The 22,673-nt window shown below is 48.5% G+C and overlaps 1 protein-coding gene across 1 annotated transcript in view; it reads left to right on the top strand.

The window, feature by feature from the left end:
* The first annotated feature begins 12,879 nt into the window (after positions 1–12,879).
* Positions 12,880–22,673, top strand: part of LOC122364692 (utrophin-like) — a 68,352-nt gene continuing 58,558 nt past the window's right edge. The window contains exon 1 of the mRNA XM_043335316.1: positions 12,880–12,944. Coding sequence (XP_043191251.1) covers positions 12,917–12,944 — 28 coding nt within the window. The 5' untranslated portion in view covers positions 12,880–12,916. The remainder of the gene's footprint in view (positions 12,945–22,673) is intronic.

Here is a 22,673-nt window from a genome sequence, read left to right as displayed (position 1 = left end):
GATAACTCTTATCAAGTGCATTTCACATAAAAATAGGTATAGGTGCTAAGGTCATCAGATAGGCGTATACATCGCAAGAAATCGTCGATTCTGCTTTTGCAATCGTGATTAACCTAGAACAGTCGCTGTTTCTCTGAAGTCGCTCTAACACGGATCGTCTTTAAATAATCGTTCAAGTGTCTCGTGTAAGTCGCTGTGCCAGAGGTAAACGCAGTCGCAGTCGCAGTCGCCGTTTTTCTGTCGCTGGTTCTAAGTCGCTTTCTGAATCGCTGTTTGAGATGTCAGCCGAAATTAGGTATAACTGGCCTGCCTACCAGCGAGACGTCTTTTGGGGCGCATAGCAAACGAACACAATAGTGAGCATTGCGGGAAAGAAAGAACGAAATGAAACCCCTTACTGACTTGTGCGGAACCACTCTTTTTGTCGACGCATAATTTTGTTCTAAATTTGACTGCAATTCACCCAGCCTTTCTTATGCCCCCTTGCACGTGCGCACGTGACACGTGCAAACTGGATTCGAACTAGCCCCTTCTAACTGGTCCCCAACGGTGTCCCAAAAAGGTATGAGCGTAATCGACCCAGCCGTTCTTGGAACCCTGCACGTGCGCACGTATATAACGCACGCACACGGCACATACCTACTGCACAGCCGAATGGGCGGCTGCATTACGAATCGGATCGGCAGCAATGGCCGGGCGGGAGCTCCCCCGAGCCGCGGCACAGCCAGTTGACCAGCTGGGTCACGTGCCGATCGATCAGCTGGCTGCCCACGTGGTGCATGTCGCCGCACTGTTTGAACAGCGGCGTCTGCTGGAAGCCGGCCCGCTGCCGGCCGGTCCAGCACACGTTCCGGTGGTAGAAGATGGTGTCGGGCAGCATGGCGCTCCACACGGTGAGGTTGGCGATGCCGGCCGTCTGGCTGTACACCGCAGCCTGGATGGCTGTCAGAGTGCCCATCAGGATGTCCGGCTTGCCGCCCTGGGTCTCCTGCCGGAACTGAGGCTCGTCCAGCTTCCAGAGGATGTGGGAGGCTGCGGCCAGTCGGCGCAGGTGCGGCAGCAGCGCGGCCAGCTGCTGCCGGTAGCGGGCCACCCAGTCGGCCGCTGGCGCCCACTCGGTCAGCGAGAAGCGCAGCGCGTACCAGAGGCCGCTGTCGAGCACCACCAGGCGCGGACAGCGCTCCGGCCGCCGGTCGCACCGGTCGGCCAGCTCCGACACGGTGGCTAGGTACGAGCGCGACAGGTACGGCCGCCAAAAGTACTCGAGCCGCAGCCAGTCGCCGCCGCCGCTTTGGCTGCAGAAGAACATTTTGCGGTCGGTGTGCTCGGTCTGCGGCCGGATGGTAATTTTGAACACCTCCTGACAGTAGGGCGGCGCCGTCGTCATGTTCAGGCTGATAAAGTGCGGGTCATGTCCGACCGGAATCGGCTCGGTCCGATTGCTCAGGGGCAGGCCCAGTTGATCGAGCACACCATGGAAGATTTTCCGGATCCGCGAGTCGCCGACAAAGACTATGCGCGGCGCGGGCTGGCCGGGCGGCGGCTGGACGCAGCCGCGCACCTGTTGGGCGCTGAGCGGCTGAGCCTGACAAGCCTCCGCCGACGGCGGCCCCGACTCCCAGCGGTGGCGACACGTGGAGAGGCGCAGCAGGCGAGCGCAGCGTCCCGGCGCAGCAGCCGTCGGCCCGGGCGGTGCCGGCGCCGGGTGTCGAGTTCGACCGGCCAGCAGTAGCAGCATTACGGTCACCCAACAGCACAGCGCGGCCAGCCGTCGGTACCTGCCGGGGACGGGACAAACCACGTTAGACGTCGACCGTCGTGAAATGCATTCCGCCGTTATAAAATGTAGACAGTCTGGCGCACCTCTTGCGTCGCGACAACTAGCGGGAAGCGATGTTTTCAGGATCGTCAAAAAAATATTCGAATTATTATAGTTTTGCCAAGTCACAGGTCAGATCAGCAGAGGTCCAATTTGCTTTACTTTTCTAGCAGAATATGCAGAAGAAAATTTATCTTATTTGACAGACATTAGCCCTGACTCCTGAAGAAGTATTTTTTGCCATAATTAGGACTCATCCAAGCATATCGTGCTCCTGCTGGAGCGAAATTTTTGTCGTGCTGCCATATTGAAGGATTTTTTTAAAAAGAAAAATGCAGACACTTGGGTAACACCGTCCACTTGGGAAACTTGGTATTTAATAGCACATGGTGACATCTACCCCAGGAGTGGCGTATTTCCAATAAAGAAAGAACGTTGCTGCTATTTTTCTTTTTAGAAGATAACGAAAAATTTCGAAAAAAATGAAATTTTGGGACTTTAAGTCGTCTAGTTATATAAATGAGTACTACATTGTAACGGGGATATAATAAAATCGCTTCCACAGTGTATTTTATAAATATACTAAAACGGCTCGAAATTTACGATAAGAAGAACAACTTAAACTTAAGAGTCCAGCAATCTGCAAATTTCGTTGCCTGCTTAGCTCCGGCGGTGTTACCCAGCGGTCGGTGTTACCCCGAAAAATGTAGACATTTACTAAATGTGGAATAATGCAATTATGAACGAAACTACAAGAAAACAATTGGTTGATATGTGTGTAAAATTGATGCGACAATCCAATGAAACAGAGAGATTGATCATTTGGCCAAAATTTACGTGACTAGACCCTAAAAGGTTAATGGGGTCGGTGTTCCTCCGTCTTCCCCTATGTATACAATTTATATCTCTGATTTTTTATGTCTGTGACCTAAGGTCAGGTCAATTTTGCGACCTCTTCATTATAAGTCAATGGGAGAGAATTGAAATGCGCCTCTGGACAAATGTCGTTCAAAACGCTCCCAACATTGGTTCAGAGGTAAACATGACACATTGAATCTGAAAAGTGAAAAACCTGTGACCCCTCTGTAAGCCCCTAAGGTCATCTCAGGTCAAGAACGGTCACTAGCAGTTTTTTGGCCATAACTTTTGATAGAGACGTGCTAGAGTGGTGAAAACACGTCAGATGTGTTCAACTTGACGATACGGATCGACTGATATGCAGCATGACCCTTTCCTGTCATGTCATGACCTTGACCTGGGGTCAAATTTTCAAAATGACCTTTTAAGATCAACAAATAGTTCATATGACGTGTCTTGACGACAGGAACACAATGCTGCCAAAAGTAATGACGTGGCTCTCTTAAGTCAAAAGCTATTGCCAAAAAAAAAACACATTTTTTGTGAAAACGGCTATTTTACAGTTTTTGCCCTGTGGAGGTTAAATCGTTGACCTGACGTCAGGTCTGATAACATTATCCCGAAAGGTCTGTAAAAGGACTATCGAATGCGCTTTTCTGCGGCGCTGTAGGTTTATTGGTTACCGAGTTAGCCGTTGGCAGTTTCCAAAATTATTGAATTGGACTAAATTTGACCTTTGATGACCTCTGGTGGCCTGACCTTTGACCTGCCCTTAAAAATGAATGAAGAGTGTTTTCTTCCTTATTTTTGACGCTCTTTCGATTGACGCTTACCGCGTGTCGCTACGCGGCCCAGGAGCCGAGTTAGACGGGAAGCGTGAACCCCCGCCCCCCCCCCCAAGCACTCGGCGCGGTAAGTTCAGGTCACCAGCACGGCGCGGGTTAAGTGAGGACGGGTGTTTACTTAATACTTTGCATAGGTGTAGGAACAAAGGGGGAACGGGGGGCGGTGGCCCCCTTTTTTAATAGTGGGGGGGGGCCAGTAATGTTAACTGGCCCCCCACTTTTTGCCAAACTTTTTAATGCATTTGTAGGTATCACCCCGAAGAACAAACTTGACGGTTCTCCGGCCTGCCCTTCCATGAAGATTTCCATTTGTGCTTCATCGTTATTGAGTGCAATTTTCCTCCACCCAATGAAAGGTAACTTTGTCAGAAGCAGTAAGTGGCAGCTTAGGGGCAGCGCGCGCTGCAAAGAGAGACAATACTGGCGCAGCAGAATGCGTAAACGGCGTAAACTAACAATTTATGTTAGGCGGCCTTGCATTAGTTGATCGGTTACTGGCATAGGCGTAGGAACAGGGGGGCAGGGGGCAATGGCCCCCCACGGGGGCCAGCAATATTAAGTGCCCCCCCCCCCCCACACACACACACCTTTTGCTGACTTTTCACTTCTCACGTTTCACGCTCGCTCGTAATAAAAAATGTTTTTGGATGCTTCTGGAATTCGCATGGGTGCCAACCAGTGGCGGATCCAAGGTGGGGTCACATGGGTCATGCCCCCTTGGGGCCCGGGGGCACCACAGGCCTACCAGGGGCACCACCGACCTATCAGGGGCACCACAGACGTGACAGGGGCACCACCGGCCTGTCAGGAGCACTGTCGGCCTAGCAAGAGCACCACTGGTCTGCCAGGGGCACCACAGACCTGTCAGGGGCACCACAGGTCTTCCAGGGGCACCAAAGGCCTTCCAGGGGCGCCACCGGCCTCGCAGGGGCACCTTAGGCCTGTCAAGGGCATCACGGACCTGTCAGGGGCACCTCAGGCTTGTCAGGGCCCAGGGGCACCACAGTCCTTTCAGGAGCACCACAGGCCTGTCAGGGGCACCAGAAGCCTAGCAGGGGCACCACAGGTCTGCCAGGGGCACCACAGACCTGCCAGGGGCACCACAGGCTTGCCAGGGGCACCCACTGGCCTCCCAGGGGCACCTTGGGACTGTCAGGGGCATCACGTGCCTGTCGGGGACACTTCAGGCTTGTCAGGAGCACCACAGTCCTGTTAGGGCCCAGGGGCACCAGCGGCCTAGCAGCGGCACCACGGCCTCGCAGGGGCACCACGGCCTCGCAGGGGCACCACCGGCCTCGCAGAGGCACCATGGCCTGGGCCTGTCGCTGGCACTTCAGGCTCGTAAGGAGCACCACAGTCCTTCCAGGGGCACCACAAACCTGCCAGGGGCACCTGCGGCCTAGCAGGGGCACCACAGGCCCGCCAGGGGCACCACATGCCTGCCAGGGCAAAAACAAATAAATAAAAAATGAAAATAGGGCACCACCAAAATTAAGTGGCCGAAATAAGGTGAGGTTTTAATTTTGGGTATATGTAGGGGCACTACGTCGATTCATAACCTTCCCCTTGGAGTTTTCCTGGATCCGCTCCTGGTGCCAACGCGGCTGCGGAGGCCAGGGGGACGCGTCCATGAGATTTAATTTTTGGACGGGAGTCTACCCGAGATTTTGGTCGATTTTTTATTGTCACGTTTTTTTAAACCAATTTGAGCATGCTTGCGAAAATAAAGTGGCCGAAATCCGAGGAGAAAATGGATTTTGGGGGTAGGTGAGGTTTCGTGTCTCTGGGAGCCTGCCCCCCCCCCCCCCCACTTTCGAAAACGTTCCTACACCTATGATACTTTGTCATCTTCCCACCTGTAGGTAAGCGAAGAAAGGATTTTCATGGAAAAACATTCAATGGCATTATTTGGTGACTCATGGAACAGGAATAGTGGTGAAAATGAATGCATGACGACACATTTGAATATAAATGAATTGAGGGCTGGCCACTTTGCCCCGGCCACTTTGCCACATGCATACTGTTCGAGAGTCCGAGACAATAATATTCCAGCTCACTGCTCAGCTATTAGTGGGGTAAACAGCATTAAAATTCGTAGAAGACATGTACGATAACCAAGCAATGCATGGACAAGAACGCTTATAAAAAAAAATCAAAACGGTTAGGGAATAAAATAACATTCAAAATTGAGAGAGAGAGAGAGAGAGAGAGAGAGAGAGAGAGAGAGAGAGAGAGAGAGAGAGAGAGAGAGAGAGAAACAGAGACAGAGACAGAGACAGAGACAGAGACAGAGACAGAGACAGAGACAGAGACAGAGAGAGAGAGAGAGAGAGAGAGAGAGAGAGAGAGAGAGAGAGAGAGAGAGAGAGAGAGAGAGAGAGAGAGAGAGAGAGAGAGAGAGAGATATGGTTTATTGAACATAGTTGTAAACATGAAACATAGTTGTAAACATTGTAAACATAGTTGGTAAACTGGCAAGAAGTGTTTTTCTGTGTTTCACAGAACTATGGCAAACGGGTCCTCGTTTCATGAAGCGAGTCCGTAACTTACGGCGGTTTTTAATCTTGTATTGTAAGTGCATGTGAAGCGATGACGTTAGTTTGAACCGTTGAATTTATTTATCTTGCAAGCAAGAACAGAAGGGAGAAGGGGAAATGAATTTATCGCTTCACAGGGCCTGTGTGAACCCGACCTCAACCACCGATGGTCTGGTAGGGGTGACCACCAGCTCGGAAAGTGACACGTTCGAGTGGAGACATGGATGGGCTTGTCCTGAGGATGGCGAGGACGTATGAAAGATAAGTGATTACCTACGCCGCCACATCAGTCAGCAGGTGATGCGGCTCGCGGTCGTTGCAGTCACCGTCTCACCTGACTGGCACGATCAGGGCTGTCATCGCAACACCCTCTGTGACGGCCCGTTTTGTCATTCTTGACTCGGCCCAAACTTGGCCGTGCGGTGTGCGGGAGACCCTCGCTGGCTGCGGCTCCCATGCGATGTCACCGAGAACGCCCCGCGACCGTTGCGCCGACCTGAGCCCTGAATTACGACTTCTGACACTGGCGGCCGAACATGCATTTGACTTTACGCCACTCCGTCCCTGTCCGTCCCCATTGTATCACTTCGTTCCTCGGTATAGTCGGTATATTGCACTTCGTTCTGTAAAGAATCAATCCGTGCCTCGCAGACCATCTCGCAGTCCGGCGGCCTGCGGCACACTGCGGTGCCGGAGCGGCTCGCGCGGGACCGTTACACCGGGACCGTTACGCGGGGACCGTTACGCGGCGCGGCGCGGTGGACGGTGAACTGCCCGGACGGAACACCGCACCAGCATGTGTATTGTGTAGTGCAAGTCATGCAGGTGACAGGCGGGCTGCCGCGCCGGCACTGGGCTCGACAGTGGGCCAGAGCGGGCTCGACGCTGCTGGGACATGAATAAATATCGACGAGAATTTGAAATGAAGGTTTGAAAGTATGCGTTAGAGAGTAAATGCTTTTTCAACCAGAAATTTACATTTGGAAGTCGTGTAAAAGTCGGCTTGTTAAAGGGACTATTGTGGTATCCTGAGCCGTCCCCCCTCCGACCGCGGCTGGGATCGCCCGTGACTACTGTTAACGCCAGACCTCTTGAGACCCTAATTTTTCGCGATTATTTTTAAATGCATGGAAGAATTTCAACCAAGCTCAGGACATGGCCGTTTCAAGACCTGTCGAAACTTTTACAATTTAGATATTTTGTCGCCATTTCAATATTTCAGGCACTTCTCATTGACTCGTAATGTTAAATTTCGAGCAAGATTTTCACCCGGCGTGTAGAGGCTATCACCAGTCTGTGATACGTTATGACGTCACAGCTAAGCCCCGCCTCTGTGGTCTTGGCCTGCGGCGGTTTCGGGCCGGCGCGCGGTCACTCTCGCTGTGGCGGGGAGCGGGGACGGGCGACGGTCGAGCGGTGCCGAAAGCCGGCGGAGTTGTGCGTAACGTCTTGTCTGACAGTGCCCAAAGAGCGGCATGATGACTGAGGAGCCATAAATGCTCAATGCGCATTGCTTGTATGTACAATGCTGATATGTTCGCTGATATTTGTTTTATTTTTATAAGCTGCAAATGACGGGCAGATGGCGTATAACTGACATAAGGTTAGGAAATATTCACTTGTATTTAAAGCCTATGGCGTTGCAGATAATGCGATAATGGGATGTCGGATGTCATCAAGTAGCTCCTGATTTGTACATCGCTATGCAGCCATCGACTAGCGCAATAATTAGCTAATTGCCTTCGCTTCACATCATAAGGCTCGCTCGTATTTCACCAAACAGATATCCTACATCGAAGATCGTATTTGTTAGGAATCGTTTGTTAGGAAAACGACCGCGGCTGGGATCGCCCGTGACTAGGCCGGTGCGGCGGCCGGAAATGCGCATGCGTGGGCCGGCGCGGCGGCCGGAAGTGTGGGGCAGTCGCCGCTGAGCCCTGGCCGCGTGGTCATGTGTCTGGAAGGGGAGCCGGCACGGGGGAGTCCCGTGCCGGGTGCGTCTGATCGGTCTGAACGTGGAACCGGAGACTAATACAGAGTGTGACATTCCGAACCGCTCTCTGGCCAGGTGTCGCACGGCTGAGTAACGCGAGGCGAGGACAGAACAACTATCCCACCTTCTAAAATGTTGTTAAAACCAGTTAAATTGTGCCCAACTTTATAGATTGGATGACCAGGAACACGGTTCTGGCATTTATTTTTCATTAAACATCTTAGGCTTCCCATATTCCAAACACAAACTTTCAAATATGTGACGTCACAGCCCAAAATTACCTCCTTCCCCAGGCCACATTACTGTCATAAAGCTGATTCTTTTTACTCTGTAGGCACCACAACAAAGTTCAGACCAAGTTTTAAGCGATTTTTCAACGAACAAACCCATTTAAATCAGAATGACTAAACGAGGTGACGTCACACTAACGGTCGCTCCATGTTGAAGATAGGGCCTTGCGCAAGGCCCATTTTCAAACGAAGGGAACGAATTTCTTCAACACCAAGAGGCCGCGGGGGTTGCAACCTAGATAGATAGTGGTTTGTGAACCTCGCCGCAAACTTGGCTATCTCAACTCAAACCCCATGTTAAGGGTGGGATAGTCCCTCATGCGAGTTTCTGTCCATCTGTGGGATGGACGGGAGTTCAAGCCAGGACACTAAAAGAGTCAAACATTTTGGCCCTCTAGAGCCCAAACGCTTGGACCGCTCGGTACGGAGGTGGCACCGTTCGACTCACACCGATTTCCTGCAGAGGCGGTGATACCGATGACACCGAGATCGGGTGGATTGACGCCACGTGGCACTGATAATGTATGGCTAATTGAGTGACCGACAGACGGTGCTGGTCTGGGTAGGTTTTAGCCGTTTTCACGACGGCCATCTGGTACACATTTGGTGCACATCTGGTACCTACAGATTAGGCGCAGATTTGGTCAAATCAGGTTCAGTGTGTCTCTTAGCAGCTATCAGCTAGGGTTGCACTAATTGCTTATATGCCTGCTTTGTCATATTATCAGAGAGCATCATCGATTAACCCTCGCCCCGTTGGGGGGGGGCCATTTTGGCCCCCCCCTGTGGTTTTTCCTGAATAGCAAGAAAACGGCGGCGCGCAGCGCCGCCAAATTTTCAGTACCTTCCCAGGAATCAATTTGACACCTTCACACCAAATTTCAAGTCTTAGGTCACCTTAGGTCAGGAGTTATTGAGGTCAAACTGAGGTCATGTTCGAGCAAAAATGACCAAAAAACATGCAATCTTGAAACGCTCACCAAATCTACAGTTATCAAGCAATTTCAAAGTTCTTTATATGGTGTAGTAGACAAAAAGCGGTGCTACAAAACTGCTATCTCGGATTTTCAAAATTTTGGGTTTTTGACCCCAAAAAATTCAAAAAATTGATTTTTTTAGAAAAACTAAAAAAAATCCAAAATTTTTCCGAATTTCGAAAAAACCGGAATATATGTGATAGTCCCTGCGCTCTTCTATATACATACCAAATTTCAGATCGATATCTCGTTTTTTGGCCAAGTTATAGCGAAAAAACTGTTCAAAAATGATGACGTCAAATTTTTGAACTCAATTTTTAGCGATTCTAGACCACGTACGGCAAAACAAAGACCACCATTGAACTCCCCGTGACGAGCTGCATCGATTCGATACCCATTTTATGCAAAAATATTAACTTTAAAATTTGACCTAATTTGACCTGACCTTGACCTGACCTTGACCTGACCTTGACCAAAACGTGACCTAAGCTGGCCCCAAAGGCTGCCTGACCCACACAATCGCATTCGTCATGTAAAATGGACCATAAAACATGTATCACACGACACTTTCATATTGTGACCCCCCCGTGACCTGACCTCTGTGACCTGACCTGGTATCAGTGACCTCAAATAGCAAAATATGTGTTTGAAGAACATTTCCCCATCGATGACTTTCAATGAAATGCATTTTACTCGATTTTACAACGCATTTCTTGAAATGCCTATAAACGGTGAAAATTGGACCTTTGACCTGACCTGTGACGTCATCGGTTTGACCTAGGTCAATAAAATTGGGTCACAAGGTAGTTCCCTGATAGGGCTATCCAACACCGTTTGCCGCTTGTCGCTAGGTTGCGTGGTTCTCGAGATCTTAGGGGGGGGCCAAAATGGCCCCCCCCCCCCAACGGGGCGCGTTGCTCGGCAGAGCCCAACGGGGCGCGGGTTAACCCGCGCCCCGTTGGGCTCTGCCGAGCAACGCGCCCCGTTGGGGGGGGGCCATTTTGGCCCCCCCCTAAGATCTCGAGAACCACGCAACCTAGCGACAAGCGGCAAACGGTGTTGGATAGCCCTATCAGGGAACTACCTTGTGACCCAATTTTATTGACCTAGGTCAAACCGATGACGTCACAGGTCAGGTCAAAGGTCCAATTTTCACCGTTTACAGGCATTTCAAGAAATGCGTTGTAAAATCGAATAAAATGCATTTCATTGAAAATCATCGATGGGGAAATGTTCTTCAAACACATATTTTGCTATTTGAGGTCACTGATACCAGGTCAGGTCACAGAGGTCAGGTCACTGGGGGGTCACAATATGAAAGTGTCGTGTGATACATGTTTTATGGTCCATTTCACATGACAAATGCGATTATGTGGGTCAGGCAGCCTTTGGGGCCAGCCTAGGTCACGTTTTGGTCAAGGTCAGGTCAAGGTCAGGTCAAGGTCAGGTCAAATTAGGTCAAATTTCAAAGTTGATATTTTTGCATAAAATGGGTATTGAATCGATGCAGCTCGTCACGGGGAGTTCAATGGTGGTCTTTGTTTTGCTGTACGTGGTCTAGAATCGCTAAAAATTGAGTTCAAAAATTTGACGTCATCATTTTTGAACAGTTTTTTCGCTATAACTTGGCCAAACAACGAGATATCGATCTGAAATTTGGTATGTATATAGAAGAGCGCAGGGACTATCACATATATTCCGGTTTTTTCGAAATTCGGAAAAATTTTGGATTTTTTTTTAGTTTTTCTAAAAAAATCAATTTTTTGAATTTTTTTGGGTCAAAAACCCAAAATTTTGAAAATCCGAGATAACAGTTTTGTAGCGCCGCTTTTTGTCTACTAGACCATATAAAGAACTTTGAAATTGCTTGATAACTGTAGATTTGGTGAGCGTTTCAAGATTGCATGTTTTTTGCTCATTTTTGCTCGAACATGACCTCAGTTTGACCTCAATAACTCCTGACCTAAGGTGACCTAAGATTTGAAATTTTGTGTGAAGGTGTCAAATTGATGCCCGGGAAGGTACTGAAAATTTGGCGGCGCTGCGCGCCGCCGTTTTCTTGCTATTCAGGAAAAACCACAGGGGGGGGCCAAAATGGCCCCCCCCAACGGGGCGAGGGTTAAAACACTGAAATAAATTCATAAAATGAAGATATTTGCTGTAAAAGAAATTAGGTTCAGATTTGGTCAAATCAGGTGCATTCGCCGGATAGCCAGTCGTGAAAACAGCTAATGTATAGTGGCTCGACAGATGGTATTGGTCTGGGTTTTGGAGTGAATGCAGACGATGCTGGTCTCAATGGAGTGACTCGACAGACGTCGTTGGGCTGGGTAACCTTGGGTTGGTGGGGGGGGGGGGGGCGTTTTTGGTGACACCTCTCAGGTTTTTTCTGTGTGTACAAAGAAAACCGCGGCGTGCAATGCCGCGAAACTTGGTCTAGCTGTTTCATCTATTTCGCAGCATATGTGTAATTTTCGACCCCAGGTTACATAAGGTCAGGTCGCCAAGTCAATTCCAACCGAGCATGACTGGGGTGTGTGTGGGGGGGGGGGGGGGGTGCAATACCTTCTGAACTGCTGGACCTTTCAACACGAAACTCTTTCGCTTCGGCTGCATCGATTTGATGCCTTGTGTCCAAATAATAATTTCGTAGCTACGAGAGGTGGGCTGGAAATGACGTCAGAATGACGTCACATTTGGCCGATTTCGATGCAAAGTATCGAACTACGGCGATCTCTCTCAAGAGCTCAGTTATTAAGCCACATCCTTTTTGCATGAGAGGACTTAAAGGACTCTCCCACCTTCAAAAAAGTTAAAGGGACCCTCCCACCTTCAAAAAAGTTGATGAATTGGCATGGAAGTGATGTCGCTCGGTTCAGAAAGAGCGAAAACGAATATCTACAAAATTTCATCGAAAAATATTCACCGGTTTTCAAGATACTTGACTTTTACTTTTGTTTACTTTTTGGGATCTCCGCTTTTCCTAGCGACATTATTTGAAAGTGTGGCACTTGTTGCGCGCAAAGCAGCAAAAGTCAAAACCGCGTGCTACCATGATGTCCATCAAGACAGCCCTAGAGTGTATTATAGTTACAACGAGGAGGTTCATTGTAAATATATGGCGGGACTGGGTGCGCGGGGCAGACGGCATGTCTGCAACGTATATACTCCGTGCAGCGGCACCCCTATCGCAGAACAACGCGGTAGTGCCGCCGCTATCGAGCTGTTCAAGGGTCGAGTGGTCGGGGTGGACAGCTCCACCCGATCACGGGCCGACAGTAGCGGCGGGTCCGCCACGGCGGCTACACCATCGGCCCCAGCCGCTACGCCGTGACTGTCGCACAGCCCTCGCGCGACTGTCGCACGATCCTCACGTGGTGGGGAGTGTCGCACGGGCCCAAGGCCGTTTTGGAGGGGGTGTGGTACCGCGGTTTCTGAAGAGTGCCCAAGTGTCGAGCGCAGATAGGCGCGCCGGTGTTTCACTCGGAGCGCAGCCTGGCACTGTGTGTGGGATGAAGTGGATGAACCAGGAGGATGGCGTCTGCAACCACAATGGCCAGCACCGGTTTCGCTCGGATCGACAGCGGCGACAAGAGGATGACGCTGCTCATCCAGGAGGCCCAAGGTAAGTGCAAATGGCTTCAGAAGAATGGTCGGCCGCAGTCAACATTTAGTCGCTAATACTGCAGCCTATGCCGCACGCATGTACAGTATATGCAAAAAGTATGTCCCCTGGTTTGGCTCTCCCACAGGAGGCGAATCGGTAACTTGGCTGAGTCCCAGTTGCGGCACCCGGCCGCCAGGGTCGCTGCTGCGCGAGCGGCCTTGACCGCTCGCATGTCATTGGCAGTTCGGTCCCTTCCCATCTATACCGAGGTGGGGAGGGGAGAAGAGGGGAAGAGAAGGGAGGGAGCGGCACTCGCTCGGCACTGGGTGATGCCTGGCTGACCCCGCGCTCCCTCGCTGACCTCCGTCCTGCCCTCAGGCGAAGATCGACTTCCTCGGCCCGTAGCGGCCGAGCGGAAAACCGAGCTCGCGGGGCGCGACTCCATTGCCCCAATCTTATAAATGAAATGCTGTCGTATTCACGGCATTAGATAATGTCGTATTCACTGCATTTTACCACAGCAGTGGATGTGGTAAAATGCAGTCCAAAACAAACGGAAGCACACGATTGGTGCATAATGCGCCCTCCCATTCAAATAAGGCCGCCCACTTCAACAGATGGTGTAGTTTCTTAGGGCGTACTCGTAGATGCAAAACACTACCGAACTTTTTTAGTTCGGCCACTGGGACCGTTAATATACAATGGACTGAAATGCGTGAAAACCATTTTGCATTTAATAGCCGTTTTCTGCACCCAAACTTTAGCCAGTGACGCCCTGTCCATTCTAAAGCGTTCATGAGATTGGTCCCAGCACCCGATTTTATATGAGAAAGTCGTTTAAGAAGCATCTTATCTCTAACCAATTTATTTATTATGGCCATTTTTACAGGACGTCTATAGAGCTTTGACTTTTACATTTCTTCCTCGTTCAGGAGCAACGTTTTAACCCTCACCAGGTTTCAGGTTTTCTGAATACCGAGGGGGCGTTGGGGGGTTGGAAGTGAGGGAACAACCCCCTTCGCCGATTCGCCCCTAATTGAGCCAGAGCCTCACGAAAGAAACGATCGTGTCCGTCGTTACGAAATGCAGCGATTGGTCTCCGATTTTAAGGACTAGGGTCAGCCGATGACTTCTGAGGTCAGGTCAAGTGGTCCAAGGCACAGGTTCGGTTTTTGGTAAATAACTTCGCTAAAAATGATCGCAGATCCGCGATTTTAGCAGCATCGTGTTTGTCTAGCTCAGGCGTGTCGAATGGTATACTTTTTCTTCGGGTGAGATCAACTTAAGGTGTTAACTTTGGGTCAAGGTCAGGTCACAGCCCGTCAGGTCACGAAGCTGGTCAAATGAGGTCATATTCAATTCAATCACATCAATCGATTCGGCAGGTCTTTCCATGTCCATTAGTGGCTTTATCGACTCGGTAGCTTTAGTTGATCGGGAGTTATTGACGAAAAACAGATGAGCCAAAAGGGTTTTGTCTTATAAGTTGACCCTAGGGCCTCACAATAGTCTTGCCCGGAAAAATGTACCTATATATTTTTTTGTATACACTGTGTATATTTCTACTATTTGGCGCGGCTGAGCATGACAAACGTAATACCACCGAGCCGCCTTCCCCTGTGACCATTTTGCGAGGTTAATCAAATCCTGACCTTGTTTTTCCCTGGCCATTAATGTTCTAACCTTACGGGTGATTGTTTGAGCGCGGAAGATGCTGAATCTTGGTTAACCCCATACTTACATATATGATAAAGAACGTCAGTGTTAGAAAGTTAATTAACAATTTAGTTTAGGAAAGTTTAATTCAAGTCGGTATGAATCCGACTTGACAATTTACTAGGTGCAGGTTTTGCAGCGCTATTAGTTTGGCATGTAATTATAAATCACTGCTAATTTCGATCCGGATATAGTTATTCAATGCTGGCCTTCGCGTCCTCAGAAAAGTTGTTTATAATCATGAAGGCTTGCATTGACCCATACTTTCCATTTTTCAGCACCATTATTCGCCGTAGTTGACCAGGTGTTATTCTTCAGCTCTCCCCTGAATCATTTGGCTTAGACCCATGGCGTATCACCCGTGCACCGCAAGACGCACCTACCACACACAAGTTCACGATCCCCACGAACCCACATCAGCGTCCGTTCGCTTGGTGTGTGACCTCTTGACCTTTGGCCGCGACAACTGCCAGCTTGCCGGAGCACCCCTCCCTACACGCGCTGCCCGCCCGATCTCCTCCCTCTCTCCCTCCCCCCCCCCCCCCGGGGGTCGTGTCACGAAGGTTCGGGCTTACGCTACTACCGGCCGCTGCGCAGCTGTCACCGCGCTTGGGAATGTGTTGTCTGGTGCGGATTCAGCCAACTACCGGCTCGCGACACCAGCGCCACGTAGTGGCGACGGTACATTCTTTTTAGACATACTGTACACACGCATGTACTTACATAGCAGCTCCGGACTCCTGAAGATCCGAATCCTTTCGGTCATCAGCTCGGGTACACACTACCCAGTCCCGCTGCTGTGTGTCCAAGGGCTACAAATAAAGAAGTGGCTTTTAATGCTAGACTTCTCTAACATTGTTACGGATCTAGTTCGTCGCGCAATTTCAATCGATGCAATATATTTCCATTTTCCTGCCGTACCTATTCGGGGCCCGGGGAGCCGTGCTCGCTCCATATTTACTCTGCCGTCTCGTTTTACTCATTTGGAATCGGTATTTGCTCGTGCCAGGACAATTCGAGTCAATTCCTCCTCTCGGCGAGGTTCGGGTGGTGGAGGACAGGGATCGGAAGCAGGGCGACGCAGCACGACAGACAGATCACACCTGTACATAGTCCGAAAACATTGAACCACGCGCGGACTGACCAATATGTTCGGGGCCATCCGTAGAGGACCAGTGCATGGTAACTTGGTAGGGGATCCACTTGATTATCAAGACTCGCACTCATAACTCGATCCCATTGATAAGGCGGAAAGTGGATAGCTGGAAAATAAAGAGGTAGCAAAGCCGGCGTTTAATCAAAACGGAAAAATCGTTTCTTATGCTTGATGTACGACACATTTTTTATGTGTCGTACATCTTGATGTACGACACATAAAAATGTGTAGACATGTCGTACATCTTAACCCGCGCACCGACGGGGGGGGGCGGATATCCGCCCCCCCCCTGAGTTTTTTCGCGAATAGCGGAAAAACCGCGGCGCGTAGCGCCGCGAAATTTGGTACGACTATTCCCTCATCAATTTTACACATGGTGTGCAAGTTTGAAACTCCTACCTTTCAAGGTCAGGTCACCAGGTCACTTTGAATGACCCAACCTCAAGTCACTTTTTTGCAACTTTGTCACCGTGCCAGAGCTACAGTAGATGTCGGAGGCCTTTGAAAGTCGCAGGATGTTATTAGGTCATTAGTAGCTACATTTTGTATATCTCGGAATTTTGATATCGGTGACCTAAGGTCAGGTCAATTTCGCGACCTCCCCATTATAAGTTAATGGGGGAAAAATCAACTCCCTGTTTTTACCACTAAAACGGGTCGGAATGGCCCCATATACCATACATGACTTCATATACGATCAACCTTCACTACCTTGAGGTCTGTTTTGCTGTTGGGCAGCTGTGAGGTCATGTGACGTCATCAAAGGTCACCAAAGGTTTTTGGCCAATAACTCCGTACAGGAACAAGATACAGACGCGTGGATGGTCTCATTGTGTTCAGCTTGTCAAGACGCATCGAATGATATACATGATGACCTCGAGGTCACGTGACCTGAGGTCAACCTTTGACCTTGACCTTTCGAGGTCAACATATATACCATTCGATGCGGATTGACGAGAGGATCACGATGATGCCCTTAGTTTGTTCCTATCTTGACTAATTCGAAAGTTATTCGATAAAAACTCTCTCCATATCTAGCGCCGCCATTTTGACCTTTTCGACCCCTGTGACGTCATCTTTGACCTGACCTGAAAATGACCTTTGTAAAAATTGTAGATCTTGACCGTGCGTATCCGATGCCGTTTACCGCTTGTCGCTATCTTGCTTCGTTCTCGAGATCTCAGGGGAGGGGGCGGTCATCCGCCCCCCCCCCCGTCGCACGGTAGGCGATCGGGCCGGTCTAGCCTCGCGAAACCTCAAAGACACGTTTTTTCCGAAAATTGGAAAACAACGCATACTAGTCGACAGAAAATTCATCAAAGATTACGATTAGTGCAGTTGCATGGCTCAGGAGACATTTTTTCGTAGACAAAAGTATCGTTAAAGACAGCGTTCCGTAACACTTCATAAGGGGGATAATCACAGCCGATTTTTACGCTCTTTGAATATTTTGCGGAATGATGAAATTGCTAGGTGTTGAGCATCCATTTTGCATGGAAAGTGAAATTTAGATGTTTAAACGATTCCGCCATAGAAAGCAAGTAAACAAAATCAGTTCAAAATGTCTTTTAATTAGGCTAACTTTTTATATTTTTTTTCTACCACTGAACATTACGTTCACTGAATTAACTAAGCCCAGCAAAAAAAGTTTTACGAGGATGAACTGAAAATAATGCTGTATCGCATGCACTAAGACACTATCTATTAGGGGAGCCAGTGAAAACTTGCAGCCACTTGCAGCCCTGGCATCCAGACACTTTTTTCTTCTAAGGGTTGGCCGTGGCTTGGTGCACTTGAACACAAGTGGTAAATGCCCCAAAGGTTTTTTTTTCGCGATAGCTCAAAACACCCAGGCAATAGAGAGCTGCAACTTAGCATACCTGACCTTTGATGCACGCTGGATCTTGTGATGCCAACCGCACTTTCAAGTCAGGTCAGGTCACTGACCTATGACGTCATAAGTGAACCTCTGCACGATCCTCAGATGTCGCAACCTTGCAACGCTCTCAGTGCCAGAATAACTTTCACAGGGAGGTGAGACTTGCAGGACTTATTGTCCTTTAGAGGTCTTACAACTTTTTTATCTCAGATTTTTTCTAAATGTCACATAAAGTCAGGTTGGTCACGTGACCTCACCTATAAGTCAATGGGGAAATATGAAAACTGTTATTTTGGCGCCAGGAATGATATTCAATTGTCTCAAGTAAATGGAATCGTTACTTCATGCACTCCTTGCAAGATCTGATGCTGCATTTATGCATTGTTGACCTTGCATGACGTCATTTATGACGTCACTAGGGTCATACGAGTTTTTCGTCAAAAACTCCCGATCAAATTGAGCTAGAGAGTCGACAAGGTCACCAATGGACTCCGGAAGACCTGCCGAATCGAATGATATGCGATATGACCTCCTTCGACCAACTTCGTGATTTGAAGACCTCTGACCTGACCTTGACTCGAGGTCAACACCTTACGGTGGCCTCACCTGAACAAAAAGTATACCATTCGACGCGCCTGAGTAAGGCGAACACGACGATGTCAAAATCGTGGTTCTGTGGCCATTTTTTGCGAAGTTATTTACCAAAAACCAAACCCGCTGCTTGGGTCACGTTATGAAATAGGGCCTTGCCGCCTGCCGGGCGAGATTTACGCTGTTTCATGATATGTATAAATTGGTAGGGCATAATCGTTTGAATAAAAAGTTGGTTTTGAAGCAATTTTCTACGGAGGTACACAGTTTCAATGTCCTAGCCAGCTCATATCGTCATAAATTTCGACCTACCCTCAAAAGTATTCATGCGTTATTCGAGCGGCAATTAGGCAAATTGCAAGCTCGCCACAGAGCACAAATTCTAGAAGAGATAGTCCTTATCTAAAACATATGCTCCTTAGATATTCAAGAAGGTTGCTCCTAAATATTGTGGTTCTAGCTTCAAAAACATGGATGTTATGAATGCCGATAGGTTTCGCGAGGCTACACCGGCCGGATCGCCCACTGTGCGTCGGTGCGAAGTTGGCGCAAACCCCCGTCGGTGCGCGGGTTAATGTACGACATGTATTTATGCGTCCGTAACCCTCTAGCTTATAAAGCAAGTAGCGACTTCCAAACGTTATCTCAACTTGGTTCCATTTTCATTGCATGTCTTTCATTAGGCATGTTTCGTGCCAAACTTGATGGGTTAAAATATCTGGTCCCTATCACTGAAGGCGTTCGTCAAGTGAACGGTACGTTATAAATGTCCAGATATAATGTCGGCTCTCGGCCCGTTGCGTCGGCAGTAACTGAGTAATCTATCGAACAGAAACGGGCGGCATGTGCCACCATATTTTTCAATATAAATGCCGCGAGGCGCCACGGGGTCGTTTGTATTGGCGGCGGGCTGCCGCTGCAGCAGCCTTCGTCGCTCCGTCGGCCGCGACAGTCGCCGACGGGGCGGCGCGGAGTCCCGTGACAGCGCGCGTCCGGTGCGGCGCCTCCGCGGCAGCGCGCCGTATCTGCACTAGAGGTGGCAAAATGTGGACTAGAGTTCTGCACGGCTGCAATTTTCCACAGCCTAGCCGCCCCGCAGCCGTGGCTCCACAGCCATAGCCGCCCACAGCCGTGGCAAACTGTGGGCAGCCAGCCGTCAGCCGGCCGTGGATACTTTCAATGAAATGCAACCAAATAGTATATAATAAGTTGTTTTTAGTTGAAACATAGGTATAGCCAAAAACACATTGCAATGGGCTATAGATTCTCAAGCTCATGAAGCATCATAGGTTAAGTGGTTGTGTATCTGGCTTTAGGCCGAAGGCCTGAAGCCTGATGCGCATCGCATGCCTACACAAGCCCTTGCAAGGGGTTAAAAAAGATGGGTAGGTAGGTACCTACATCAACAGAAAACATAAACAACGAACCAGAATAGAAGCACTAGCAGTGTAGACATCTAATGCCAAATCCTGAAGCATGGTTGTGGGACAGAACAACAGACCCTGATGCTTTTCATTATCAATGTTAGGTATGGAAAATGAAACTGAAGTTGATGGACTGTCAAACAGTGATTGTCTAGTCAAAACTCTTGCTTCTTTCTTACCTTGCATATTTTCTGGGGTGTGATATGCCAGGCTTGAAGCAGCCTTCTGAGCAAGTCTCAAACTTATTTGATATGCAAGGCATCAGAACACTAGTGAGCATCCAAGAAAGAAAAACATTGATCTATTTTGATTTTTCCAAATAATGATCTTTGCTCAACTGGCTCAAATCCCCAAGGACGTGCGAGCCACAATTGCCTCTTTCAATCAAAAATTTAACTTGAGTTTTTAATGACGTCAATAGCAAAGAAGTGGCAATAAATTGTTTTGTGTCACTATAAACAGCCATTAAAATTATAATTAAGTGATAATTATGCTATACAGTTGAAAACTTGCTCTCAAACAAAGATTAATTATCAAATTTTTACATTTTTAGAAGAAGACGTCATTTTATTAGTAAAGTCAACAGCTCGCGTAAGAAATATTGTGTTCAGGTTTTTCACCGTCATGTGAATTACGTGTTCAGGGTTTTCACCATCATGTGAATTAACCGTAAGTAAGGTTCATGCTCACTTATAATCTAATTCCATTGGCTTCGTTGATCAGCATTTTCTGTTAGCGGTCACTCACACACCAGTTAGAACATAAAGCGCCAGTTTTATATTATGTAATTGGACTTGCCGAAAATCCAGAAATACATCTAAGAGTTATTTTAGATAATATTTTATGAAGCCCTTACCTGCCTTTACCTAGGCGTGATTTCTTTTTCTATTACCTGAAAGAATTATTGAATGCTCGTCTTCAATAGCTGTAAGGTGCTGTCCTAATGACCAGGTGAGATTGATTTGAGAGGGATGTGACAATGCAACATGTTGCATTTTCTGAAACTGTCAAGCTCTTGATGATGAAGGAACAATTGGTACCTATAATTAGTATTCTGTACCAGAGTGCAAACTCCCCTACAGCAAACGGTAAAACCATTACAGGTTTTCAAAGGCTTCACCACTTTCAATGTTGCTGGGCATCCTTTGCATGATTTTTACAGGCTAGACTGCTTATCAGAATGTAAGATTAAGGATTTAAAATTTTATATTTGAGTACTTAAGATTGAGCTTGAAATCTCACAGCCGTGGCCACAGCCGTAGCCGTGTTCTTGGAGATATTTGCAGCCGCCCCGGCCCACAGCCGTGGGGCTGCAGCCAGCCGCGGCTGCAGCCGGCCGGTGCAGACCTCTAATGTGGACCCGAGGACCCGGTCCAAAGAACCAGTCTGGACCCATATGGGTCCAGACCGGTTCCTGGAAATTTTCTGACGGGTCCAACCGGGTCCTTCCATAAACTATACATCTTGCACACTACACATTATTGCAAAATATGAAGTGAATGAAGTGAATGTTTCTTTGCACACAGTAGCTCATGAGTATTCCCAGTGGGAAATAGGCTGTTATACATGATGCAACTAATGATGTCTACAAGAAGTTTGTATTAATTGACTTTTGGGGACCGGGTCCAACTGGTTCCGATCCCAACTAAGACCGGGTCCGACTGGTTCCAGAAATGTCCAGCCGGGTCTGGTTCGAGTCTGGTTCCCAAAATTTTCATCTTTTGCCACCTCTAATCTGCACCGCGCGAACGGGGACTTCAAACGGATGATAGATCTAGTGTCGTGGGGAAGGGGGGGGGTTGAGGTGATGGGTGGGAAAGGGAGGAAAATAACTTGCATCATTGAAACTCTTTTGATTCTGTGTCTTTCCATTTAATGATGACTTGTGCTTCAGACGCAACGCACACCTTCGTACGAGCACACACAACCAATAACATAGACTACTCCATATCATATAAGATATGGAGTAGTCTATGCTAATGGGTTTTATACCTATGTATTATGTTATAGTAAAGTATACCATAATAGCATAGTAAAGTGTGCAATAGTAGGTATATTGTAACATACTAGACGCTCGGCATTCGGCAATGGCATGCTGCTGCTGTCCTGCATAGCTAAATGCATCAATTGATCCTCACACTTATGATACGGGGGTCGGATGGAACCCTCTGCTTTTCCGCAAATAACTCGCGTGAAAAGCGGCCAATTGCCACGGAGCTTTTCATAACCTTCGAATTTTTCAATTTTACACACACCATTAACATTTCAAGACCCTGGCCCAATGACCTTTGACCTGTAACCTGTTCATCGAGACCATGTTAAACCGGAATAGCGATTCGGAGAATGTCATCCTTAAGTTTCCAGACTTTTTTATCATAAATGGGCCAGCATGTGAAATGCTGGTCGTCCCATGTATCTCAGTGGGTGTCAAGCTCTCTTGAAGGTCAGGTCAAGGCCGTTGACCTTAAGTGACCTCGGGTGACTTTTTCGAATTTTGCGACTTTTAGGGAAGTTTTTGGAAGCATTCGAAGGGTAGTTAACACGCGCACCGACGGGGGTCTGCGCCAACTTAGTACCGACGGGGGGGGGGGGGGGGGCGGATGACCGCCCCCCCTGAGATCTCGAGAACGAAACAAGATAGCGACAAGCGGTAAACGGCATCGGATACGCACGGACAAGGTCTACAATTTTTACAAAGGTCATTTTCAGGTCAGGTCAAAGATGACGTCACAGGGGTCGAAAAAGTCAAAATGGCGGCGCTAGATTTGGAGAGAGTTTTTCTCGAATAACTTTCGAATTAGTCAAGATAGGAACAAACTAAGGGCATCATCCTGATCCTCTCGTCAATCCGCATCGAATGATATATATGTTGACCTCGAAAGGTCAAGGTCAAAGGTTGACCTCAGGTCACGTGACCTCGAGGTCATCATGTATGTCATTCGATGCGTCTTGACGAGCTGAACACAATGAGACCATCCGCG

The sequence above is a fragment of the Amphibalanus amphitrite genome, unplaced genomic scaffold, assembly GCF_019059575.1.
Source record: "Amphibalanus amphitrite isolate SeventyFive unplaced genomic scaffold, NRLGWU_Aamphi_draft 000692F_arrow, whole genome shotgun sequence".
Taxonomy (NCBI): domain Eukaryota; kingdom Metazoa; phylum Arthropoda; class Thecostraca; order Balanomorpha; family Balanidae; genus Amphibalanus; species Amphibalanus amphitrite.
This window is presented reverse-complemented; position numbering and strand designations above follow the sequence as displayed.